Source organism: Caloenas nicobarica, chromosome 3 (assembly GCF_036013445.1).
Source record: "Caloenas nicobarica isolate bCalNic1 chromosome 3, bCalNic1.hap1, whole genome shotgun sequence".
In the NCBI taxonomy this organism is placed as follows: Eukaryota; Metazoa; Chordata; class Aves; order Columbiformes; family Columbidae; genus Caloenas; species Caloenas nicobarica.
In genome coordinates, this window is record NC_088247.1 from 80,820,087 (window position 1) to 80,832,170 (window position 12,084).

General features: G+C 35.5%; 1 protein-coding gene across 1 annotated transcript in view; it reads left to right on the plus strand.

Moving 5' to 3' along the window:
- Window positions 1-11,169, plus strand: part of RYR2 (ryanodine receptor 2) — a 364,098-nt gene extending 352,929 nt beyond the window's left edge. Inside the window, exons 102-108 of the mRNA XM_065631500.1 lie at window positions 603-749; window positions 2,290-2,424; window positions 3,943-4,099; window positions 6,507-6,571; window positions 7,815-7,915; window positions 9,423-9,474; window positions 11,074-11,169. Of these exons, the coding sequence (XP_065487572.1) occupies window positions 603-749; window positions 2,290-2,424; window positions 3,943-4,099; window positions 6,507-6,571; window positions 7,815-7,915; window positions 9,423-9,474; window positions 11,074-11,169 (753 nt within the window). The remainder of the gene's footprint in view (window positions 1-602; window positions 750-2,289; window positions 2,425-3,942; window positions 4,100-6,506; window positions 6,572-7,814; window positions 7,916-9,422; window positions 9,475-11,073) is intronic.
- The last annotated feature ends 915 nt before the right edge of the window (window positions 11,170-12,084 follow it).

Consider the following 12,084-nt stretch of genomic DNA (forward strand, 5'->3'; position numbering starts at 1 on the left):
TTTGGTCAGGATTAGGTTATTCCTAAGGGAGGGACTGTAATTTGTTTTATTACAATGTATTTGTCTTTAAGTCCAGTAAAAATTAAATGATAGAGAAAAAGATGACATTACATTTGTAGTAATAGTTAGTAAACTACCTAAATGATACTTATATGTTTAAGTAGTAGATTTATTAGTTTGAATTAATTATAAAATTCCTTTTGTTGCTTTCCTTTCATTTGTCATTAACAACCTTAGGGCTTTAATATTTTAATATAATTATTTAGAAAGCCATAAATCCCACCACATTTAAATCTGAAAATCTTTTTATTTTACAAGCATGAACAAATAAAGGTTTAGCAATTTCAAAATTAGTTTTTACAGATTAAAATTTAGGACATGTCAATTTTGGCAATTTCTTGTGAACTCTGTATTTGCTGATTTAATACTTTTGCACAAGGAGAAAATTCTTAAAGACCTCTAGCAAATTCTGTGAGGAGAAAAACAAATTCTATTTAAAGAAAGGCATACTCAAGCAATTTCTACCTTTCTTTAGTGTTTTGAATTAAGTTTAAGATAATAGCCATGAGTTTTATTTTGTGATGTACTTCTTTTTTCGTTAGTCTTTCCTTTACCTAGCTTGGTACATGACCATGTCAGTCCTTGGCCACTACAACAATTTTTTCTTTGCTGCGCATCTCCTTGATATTGCAATGGGATTCAAGACATTACGAACTATCCTGTCATCAGTGACCCACAATGGCAAACAGGTATCAACTGTCAGATCTCTTTCGCTTTTTTACTTAAGGAGTACATGGAAAAGATCACTTCATGACTTAATTCACCTGCTCTGCAGATTGCCAACCGAATTGTTCTTTCATCTTGAAGTTCAGAACTTGGGTCAGTGGGATTTATAAGCATAAGAAAACAGGACTAGGATGTCTCTAGCTGTTGTGAGAAACCACGTCATAAAGCTGTTGTTTAAAAGTTTTTCAAGATTCATCTGAAGAAAGGTCCAGTTGAGTCCCAGTTACTCTTTCTGTTAGGGAAGCTTAGCTGTTTGATAATAAGTGAACTTTTCTTAAATAAAATTTTTAAAAAATTGAAATTGCATGTCTAATTTAAGTAAAGAAAATAACTAAGGCTTTTCATCTAATGAGATCTGTTGTAGGAATGGCATTTAACGTAGCATGAGACTTAGTGTTTCTCAAGTCCGATGGCCTTTCTAGTTCAAAGGACCTTTATAAACAATTTTTCATGATGAAAAAGCCATCTTTGTTCTGCTTAGGAGATGTTCCAGCAAGGCAGCTAATATGATTCTAATTCAAGTGGGCTGGGAATAGTAACATAAAGGTCCTCTTTGTTGTGTATGCTTACGTGCTGTTGTAGTAAGATGGAACTTTATATAATGTAGGTGCTTTAGAAGTCTGGTGGCAAGTGCCATTTTGAAATCTATCAGCAGCAAGTGATTTTTCAGGGTTTTGTTTTTATTATCTTTTTTTAAAGCAAGTTTGATACTAGAGAAACAAAATCATTAGCAATGATTTTTTTATAAATGCAAAGGGTGATTGGTTTAATTTGTGTCTTCAAATGTACTGTCCTTGTCAACATTTTTTATGAAGTAATAAACATTTAAATGGACACATATTATATTTAAAAATAGCTAGTGAAGCATATGACATGTAGAAGACTCTTAACTATGAACTCACCTTGAGAATCTGTTATTTTTTTTAATTTATGTGGCAAACTTAGGTTTCACTTGTGGAACAAAAATTGCATCTTGTGAAGTTACGGGAATTGACATACTGCCTTCTTTGTCCCTTAAAGAACAGAATTTCTTAAATTCTTAATTCTGATTTCTTACAAGAACAAAAAAGTGAAAAAAATCAGTCTGCACATGAAAAGAAAGTGAAGTATTCTACCTTTTAAAAGGAGTCCTGAAGTTTTTGCAAATTTTCTAGGGGGGTGTTATTTATGATAAAGAACTTTTTAGGTCTTGCAGCTGTGCAAGTGAAATATCAATTTGCAGGATATTTCAGTTCATTTCCACCTGATTTCCATAAAGCTCAAGGCAATATTTTGCTTCAGCTGAGCAGTGTGGTATTTGTTGCAGGTGAAATGCACATTCTTTGCATGAAAATATGTGGATATATTATCAAATATTACAAAGTTATGCAGAGATAGAAAAAAAGAAAGTTTTCCTTCTGTTAGTACCTATTAAATTATTAGTTTCCTTTTCTTTTTGCAAAGAAAACTATATAGTGTAAGTCCATGATGGTGTTATATCCAATTTATAATCTTTTCTTCCAGCTTGTCCTAACAGTGGGATTACTGGCAGTAGTTGTATACTTGTATACAGTTGTGGCATTCAATTTTTTCCGCAAGTTCTACAACAAGAGTGAAGATGGTGATATGCCAGACATGAAATGTGATGATATGCTAACAGTAAGTCCTATTTTGCTTTCTGGATTTTTTCTTAAACTGTTACATTTTTGTCCTGACCTTCTTGTAATTCCTATTCATACAGTCACATCATTAGCCAGCAACAGGAAAGACTGAAATTGAAGACAAAAGAACAAATATAATTAGCATCCCTAACTACTAGATATACTCTGTGTATGCTAAACAAACACATCTGTAAATTACTAGAAGAAATGTGATGGTATTCTTTGTTACAGTTTCTCAAAAAAATGAAAAACAACTACAAGCTATGAAGCTGAGCTGAGCCTGTTAAAGGGCAGCACTTCTGAATCCTGAGGTTCTACAGGCCATTCAGGAGAAGGGTCAGTTATAGGCAAAGACTTTCATAAGTAATTTAGGTACTGAAATGCTTGTTTAAGGTTGGAAATCCCTCAGCTTCCCTTAGTATGAATTGCCATGATTAACTTCAATTGGTGATTCTGTTACTGAAATCTGTTCTGTGCTCAGAACAACTGAAAATTATTTTGTACTTACTAAGACAGTGACAGGCTTTGTAGTTGTGGATGGTAGGTAGAGCTTAAATCACAAAGAATTTCTAAGATGTGTTACCATTAATACACTTACAAAAGTGGCTATAATATTGTACAGGAATGAGTTAGAATAACGTGATAAACTATTAAATTAGGGTTGTCTTGCAAAAGCAGTAAGACTTGCAATGTGACTTTATTTTATTTTTATTTAAAGTAAAAGTACAGGGAATATATCTTTATTTTTAGAAATATAAAAATAACTTTTAAAACTTTATAGATAACATTACATTCACTCATTAATTAATGACTGACTTTCAATAGTGAAATAAAAACTATCTCTAAAAATGGTTTCATTATTCAGCCGTTGTATGTTACTCTAGCAATTTCTTACATAAGGGATTTTGGGGCTAAGTGTGGCGTAGAAATAAAGGAATGGGGTTTTTGTATGGTTAGGTTTTAGGAGTTAGTTATTCTTATTGTCATCACAACTTTTTCATAGGGAGTGAGAACCCTGCAAAGCTACTTAAAGAAAAAGAAGCAATCCCCCGCTCCAGAACTCTGAGAGTGACATCGTCATTTTCTATTAAATTATATCATGATAAACTGGAAAGTTTGCATCGTCAACATCCCACATATCTATACCAAGAGACCTGTTATACCACTTTTCAGATCATAATTTCACAGTATTAGTCTCAGACTTTTTCCATCATTAGCCTGTCCTCTGCACAAACATTCTCAAAGGCTTTTTTTTTTAAACTTTTATTTGAAACACCAAAGATAGGGAAAGTCATTCACTTTCTTTTTGAACTGCTACATAATCACATAATGGGAAATACAGCGGCTTCAGCCCCCTCAGAACTACACATAACCTCAAAGGGGAGAAAAAGATGACTTGATATAGTGTAATTGCTAGACCATAGAGCAGTTCTGCCAATTACTGAATTTGAAACAATGGATATTTTTACTTTTAGCTGCAGATGAACTTTGTACCCCTTTGTATTTTGTTTTCTAGTGCTACATGTTTCACATGTACGTTGGAGTACGTGCAGGTGGAGGCATTGGGGATGAAATAGAGGATCCAGCAGGAGATGAATATGAAATCTATCGGATTATCTTTGATATCACCTTCTTCTTCTTTGTGATTGTCATCCTGCTTGCAATTATTCAAGGTATATATTAGTAACCCATGATGAGACCGAAAGCGTAGTTTAGCAGTACAAAGATCTTAGTGCTGTAGTAATCATGCACCTAAGATTCAGCAAGGACACTAAGGCAGATCATGAAGAACAGATTTATACAGTAAATCACACCCAGCTGGCTTTTATCCATATGCTGTTCTTCCTAGTCTCTGTAAAAATAGGCTCCAACTGCATCAGTGGAAACAAGAAAACCTTTTTGCTGTGAGGTCACTGGTGTTGCTACAGTTTCTTTCTCATTGCCCTTTCTAAAAGCCACCTGTAAATGATCAGCAAGAGAAGTGATTAAAAAGTGATGAGAAATCTTGTGGCATACCTTAAAATTGTCTTTCAGCATAACCCACACTTTATGAGCTTCTGTGGACAAAATCAGTAGCAGGTGCTGGTCAGTATTTTGCTTCTAATGTTCTTGACTGTCTGGCAGATCTTCAGATTAGTGGTAGTGGTGTGAAAATTGGAATGTAGCTTTAAGAGGTTTAATCTTCTCTTACTTAAAACCTCTGTTTGGTGTGATGCTTGCTTACCTGAACAATGTCAGAGTAAAGAAAGGTTCTTGTTATGAAACAGCTTTAGTATTAATGTATCCTGGTTAATGACAATGGAAAGTCAGCTACTATCAGGTTAGCTTCTGAATCTGAGTGAAACTATTTGACTGATCAAGTGTCTTCCTGTTCTAATTTGGATAGTGGATACTGAATTTTGGGAAGTCAGTGTTTTTTCTATTACAGAATCACAGAATCACAGAATGTTAGGGATTGGAAGGGACCTCAAAAGATCATCTAGTCCAATCCCCCTGCCAGGGCAGGAACACCTAGGTGAGGTTACACAGGAAGGCGTCCAGGCAGGTTTTGAATGTCTCCAGAGAAGGAGACTCCACAACCTCCCTGGGCAGCCTGTTCCAGTGTTCCGTCACCCTCACTGAGAAGAAGTTTCTTCTCAAATTTAGGTGCAACCTCTTGTGTTCCAGCTTGAACCCATTGCCCCTTGTCTTACTGTTGGTTGTCACCGAGAAGAGCCTGGCTCCATCCTCGTGACACCCACCCTTTATATATTTATAAACATTGATGAGGTCACCCCTCAGTCTCCTCTTCTCCAAGCTAAAGAGACCCAGCTCCCTCAGCCTTTCCTCATAAGGGAGATGCTCCACTCCCTTCATCATCTTCGTTACCCTGCGCTGGACTCTCTCCAGCAGTTCCCTGTCCTTCTTGAACTGAGGGGCCCAGAACTGGACACAATATTCCAGATGAGGTCTCACCAGGGTAGAGTAGAGGGGAAGGAGAACCTCTCTCGACCTTACGTTTGAATTAATGCTGTTTAATGTTATTACTTGAAAGCCCTATCTGTTTACGTATTATACCTTCAAAAGATTGTCAAGAATGCCCAGAAGATCATATTTGATTAAAGTTTGCACAACTTAACAGAAGTGTATTCTTGGTTTTGGAAAAATGTGTAATGATTTTTGCTAGGTTCAGTTGCTGTTATAAATAGCGATACCTATTGCTTTCTGTCAGCTAACAGTTAGCTAACTTATGATGATTTTGCCAGCATGAAGGATGCTTTCTCCCTTCCCACAAGGAAGTTTAGAAGGTGACTCTGAGCTTTTGCTAAATTGTTTATAACTCTTACTGAAGCAACAAGTTTTTTAAAGGGCTTGGGGAGGGTGCTAAAATTTTTATAGCCTGGAGTGGCATGTCTCCTGCTGTTTGTTTCTTCATTTTGTGTGTGGCTGAAGAGTTAGAGGCCTTAGGTGTCAGGCTTTCAGTATAATTTGGTATTCATCAGTTTTACAGCACAGTAGTGTCAATAAGTTAGTCCTTATTTGTATTGGGGTAAGTGAAGGGAGAATCATAAAGAATTTATAATCCGAGACTTGGAACCTCTGGTGGTCTTTCTTCTTTTTTTCTATATCTTCCTGAAATTACTCTTTACTTATGCAGAGCTCTGACAGTGGTACCTTGTACTACATGACAATCGTAATGATAGAGGACGCACAGAGCTCTGGGCCTTTTTGCATGTGCCATGTAATAAATGCCTGAGCTCTGTTAAAAGTGCAGGAGTATTCTTTCCATAGTAAAGCCTCTGTCACTGTAAAACCATATTTGTCTTCATGTACTAAATTGAGATTAGACCACTGTGAGTAAAACAGAAATCTGCTTGTCCCATTTTATAATTCCAAATGGTGCTGCCAGCCGTGTTACATGTAGCCATTTTTCTTTGACTTGCTCATTTTTCTTCACGTGTTGAGTTGGTTTTGTGGCCTTTGGACTGTAGATTGGCTTCTCTTTTAGTATTCTTTGTCAAAGTTATCCCTGAATTTCCAAATATTCTTTGTCACAGTTCTGTTCTTGAATATTAACTATTATTTTAACTTAAACTCTAGGTTTAATTATTGATGCTTTTGGTGAGTTAAGAGATCAACAAGAGCAAGTTAAGGAAGACATGGAGGTAAGAATATGCAACTGCTGAACCATACCCACTTTGCATGTTGCATGAATATCTGTTTTCAGTATGATCCGGCTAGTGGATAGCTTTTTTTAAACTAAGATGAAAATACAGTTTTGTACATGGTTCAATATCATACAATGTCCCGGATGAAGTTCTACTCTCACATCTCAGTTCATTAGATGGAAATAATAACTGAGATATTTTAAACTGACTTTTAAAATATCTATTAAAATATAACAACTCACATAAGTAGTTCCGTTAGTACCCAATTAAGTTATTTTTAGACAATTTTATGAAAACTCTGCTAGCATTCAGGTTTTGAATAGCGTTTATTACTCTTTGCTGCTTCCTGTGAAAGAAGTGTGCTAAGCTTTGACAGATGCTCCCTGCTACCTTGCATGTCTCTTTCTGTGGGACACAAAGCCAGGCTGTCTAAACTGATATTCTGCTCTAAGCATATTTTGAATTTGTTTACCAGTTCCTAGTATGGATTTTTTTAATACCTCCAGTTTTTTGCTGGCAGTTATAAGTTAACAAAAATTCAGACAAAAAGCCCAACATCTTATTTTTTCATGACTTTTAAAAGTTTAGAGTAGTCCCTGTATCTTCATTTTTGTAAACAAAAATCTTTGCACATCTCTGTATATCATAATGAATTACATGTCCGTAGCTACAGTCTAGAGGTTTCTAACTTGGACTGTTAAGACTATCTTGTTACACTTAATCTCAGATGTAGATTTCTTTGGTTAATCTATGTGTGAAGGTAACCTTTACTTCATGGTTTTCTGTTCTGTCGTTTAAATATGACTATAAGAACTCGGAAAAGTGTCACAAACTTACGTGTTTTGTAATCTAAACTTTGACCACATTCAGTTTCAGCTCGACAAGCACAACAGGCATTGAGGTATATATTGCCATATGTTACAGTGCTACTTACAATCTTAAAGGAAAAATAACTTCGACCATGGTATGCCATTCTTTCTCCTGATGCCTGTCCATTTACAACTGGCAAAGATTTTTTCTTTTTTTTAACAATAAGAATCAATTCTGATGGCAGTTAAACTTCTATTGAAGTATTTTGGCTGTGGGATCCAGGCCCTATCATTAAAAGAAAGCCTTTTTGTTCAGCGCATATACATGATGCATTGCCATTTTCAAGAAAATTGGTCCTTTTTTATTGGCCTTTCTGAAAGGGAAGCAGGGTTATATATAGTGTTGAAGTGCTCTGTATTATTTCTTTCAGACGAAGTGCTTTATCTGTGGAATAGGAAATGACTACTTTGATACAGTACCCCATGGCTTTGAAACACACACACTTCAGGAGCACAACTTGGCCAATTATTTGTGAGTACAGGAAAAATGAACTCACTAACTTGTGACCCTTGCAGCCTCTGCAAGTACCTGTTTGGCTCTCTTGCAGCAGTCTGTACTGTTTCGCTTTGATGTGCACTCATGTTGTCTGAATATATAATTCAGTGGTGATAGGACCAAGGAATGAATACACTTTATTATCCTGATTCCAGCTTGGTTGTGACACACCAAGTTTGTGTAAGCTAGAAGATACAAACCAGGAACTTAGTGTGTGGCTGTGGAGGTGGTGTAAAATTGAATGTGTTGTGTAAGCTACAGAAGAACAGTATGACCTGTCCTGGAGACTGCTGGAGACAGTACACAAGCAAAGGAGTATGGCAAAAGAGGGAAAGCTTACATTGGACAAAATATTTTGAGTGGGGTGCTGAAGCCGACCTAGAGAACCTGGGACAAAGGGAAGTAGGAGAACTGGAAAGACAAGCTAGAGGGGGGAGGGATCAGACCAAGGGCATCAGGTCCACCTTTGGAAAATCCGCGCAGAGCATCAGTGACCACTAAGCTCTGTCTTCTTAAATCTGGAAATAAAACCATATATCACGTCCACAATTGCTGTACCATACTATTCCTCTCCTGTCAAATACATACGAAAATCCAGTGCCAAATACATTTTTTTTTTTGCCGGTGCTGTCAGTATGAAGAAATTTTGTGTCTGTAAGCTAGCAATGTATGTGCACAAAATAATGAGACTAAACCAAACATCTCTATGAAAAACTTCCACCTGAAAAACTGGTTGTGCAAACAAAATATATTTAAAAATGCCATCATATGGCGTTTTCCTACTCACAAAGTACTACAGAAATAACATACTGTAGCATACTTATCCTAAGCACATCATGCTAATAAAATATTTTTTAAAATGTTTTTGTGTTTTCATATTTTATATTTTTACATATTATTGGAGAGAATACTATTATGAGTGAAATTTTGAAATCACCATCTAGTGATGAGCAGAGATCTCAAACCTCAAAACTGTTTTTAAAATTACAAGTTCTATTCTATGTATGTTGATCTTGAGTTACATGCACTAGTAAAATATCCCTAACCTATAATTTCAGTAAGAGAAATCTCTTAATCATCTTCAGCATTTCTTATTCATTGTGGAGAGAGGGGAAAAACTGGTTCCAATGACTATTCTCTGTCTACTTCCAAATTGGTGTTTATGGGCAAGAAAATGTTTAATATAATTTTCAGATTAGAAAGCTTAGAATATCTTCAGTTAAATGAGTCGTTATTTATTGTAAATCAAACTGAATCTCTTGCATTTTAGCATAGTATTAATTGAACAATGAGTGAATGTCAACAGTTTCAGGAAAGTAGATTTAGTGTGTCTGGGAATATTACCATAAATAGAGCTCTAGAACTTGTAAATCCATGAACAGCATTATCACTGTAAACAACATGCTGAAGAATATCCATCCCTCTGTGGGTTGCCTAATGTTTCCACATATTGTATTAATAATAGCTGTTTCTCTGCTTGTAGGTTTTTTCTGATGTATCTTATTAACAAAGATGAAACAGAGCATACAGGACAGGTAGGTTGAGCAACTGTATGAATGTAAACAGGTATTAAATAAGACTGATTCTAAACTAAAAATCATTCAGGCTTGGCAAAACTAAGAGTATTCTAATGAATAGCTCCCTATATGGTATGTAACTTAACTCTCATTCTTCTAAACAATTCTTAGGCCTTTGCTTGCTTAATGTTAGATTATCAGTTCTGTAGTAATTTCATTTCCTATTTTGTTACCTGACCTGTTATTCTTAAATTGTTAATTCCACAAAATATAAATACAGAGTACAAACAAAAATAATGAGAAACAGAACATTTAAGCATCCTGTGAAAGCAGCACTGTTCATTTCTTCCTGTGGATTCTTTTTTAATAGTCTTCGTCATTGATTATTATCTATATATAATCTGTGGTTAACAATCTTGGAGAGAGCTTGTGCATAGATTTAAAATGAAACCTGTGAGAGCAGTTTTCCCTGGAGGTTTCTTCTTTGCTGTTGTCCTTTCAAACTTCTGGTTCTTCCTTCAACTTCCTTTAAGTATACTTAAAGTCAGTAAAAGAATGTGTCAAACTTACCGACTACTGTTTTTTTCTAGTGATGGTCTTACAGATGACTAGACAAATGTTCCCATGTTGCAGAAGAGAAAACAAAACCCCTGAAGTTCATCATACACGTAGCCCTACAGATTCGTGTCAGAGGGATGACTTGCCATAAATCTATGTAGCTTACTCTTTCTGAACTCTGGTGTATTTACTGGGCAATTATAATGATCTTATTTGCATAAGTCTTCATAGCCTTTTCCAGTATCTGATTTTATGTGTTTGTTTTGCTGGTTTTGGACAACCATTTGTCATTTGAGAGTTTCATATTAAATGAGATTTTTTTTAAAGTCTTTTTTCTTGGCATAGAGTGTGTCCTACTACATTCACTGAAGCCAGATTCCTACTATTCGATTTTGATACTGTTAGCTGATAAATTGAAAATTGAGAGTACTTCATATGAAGTAACTTGTGTAACACATGTCCTTTCTACTATGGCATTTATATAATAAAAAGCACATTTAAGTGCTGTGATCAAAATCAAAATAAACTGACATATCCTTTCCTATTCTTCAGACTACCTAGAGACAGATCCTTACCTGAACAAATAATCAGAAAGGAAAAAAACACCACCACCACTGATTCAGAAAACATTGCTCTACTAAGAAATACCTCTAAAGGCCATTTTATTTTATTTATTTGTGTGTAGGCATGCTTTGAAATGACTGGTGCAGAAATTCAGTGAAATTTCTAAGAAAAAAATATTCTGTTTACCCTGGCATTTGTCTTGTGACCAGCTTTAATTGAGCTTTACAGTGCTCCTGGATGTGCAATAAGAACTAAACTACCTAGTTCTCTTCTGTGTGTTGCTCTGGTGCTTTTTGACTAGGCAACAAAAATCTAAAAGCTACTCTAAGCTGATCAAAATCATTAGCATCATTTTGTAGATTGATATGTAACAACCTGATATGTACAGAATAAAAAAAATCAGCAGCAGTATATAAATAGAGGAGGAAAAAAAGTCATGGTTGATACTTTCCCATTCAATCATGTTAAACTGTTTAAATTGTGGGTTTTTTTCAGGAATCCTATGTATGGAAAATGTATCAAGAACGATGCTGGGAGTTTTTCCCTGCTGGCGATTGCTTCCGAAAACAATATGAAGATCAGCTCAACTAAGCAGAGATGAGGATTTCCAGACGAAAATATGTCCATGTATTTCCCAACTCTTCTGGGAATGTCTATCAGATTTCTTAAATCCCCAAAGCTGTGTGCTTTTTGGAGCACCAAAGCTCTGTTTTTAATGACCCAACTGCACTTTCATTTTCCTGTGTATTTGCTTTGAGAACACTGGAGTAAAGAACAATGAAAAATAACAGCAACTTTGGAAAACAAACCAACCACTTGCACACACAAAAGATATCACTATACATAACATGCACACATAAGAAGAGAACTGAGACAGCTTATTTCTGAAACTGCCAGATGATGCCCTTGTCTATAAGATCTCACATGGGGTGGCATGGTAGCAACACTCATTCAATCTGTTTATTTCGTCATCCTGGAAGGAACTATATGTAGTTCGCAGAGCACTGTAAAAGATTGTCGTGGACACTAAGTTGTGGGGAAATAGTGCCTTACTATATGTGGGTTGAGCTATGCAGAAGATGAGTGCATGATGACATCTTTTTTTTTTTTTTTTGTCTTCTCTTTCTTCCAAGTTACTATTTATTTTGTGGTTTTGGTGGATTTGGGAGGAAGGGATTTGATTGTGCACATCTTTTTAAGTGACTGGAGTGTCTCAGGACAAGATTAGGTTATTCTCATCAAGTTCATTTCACGTTTACCTTCCTCTTTAGCTTTTGCTCTTATTTTGGTAATGCTCTGATACAACACTGCAACTTTATGAAGTCTTTGTATGAAAACAAGACGACTGCAAAAAACACTTTAACAAGAAATGTTTCATTGCATGTTTATTATGCAAGTTTAAAACAATCAAAAAAACAACCTTCAGAAGCAAGTTGATCAACATGAAAAAACATTCACGATAATTATATCCATAGTAATAAAGTGTTGTGGGCTTTATTGTACATC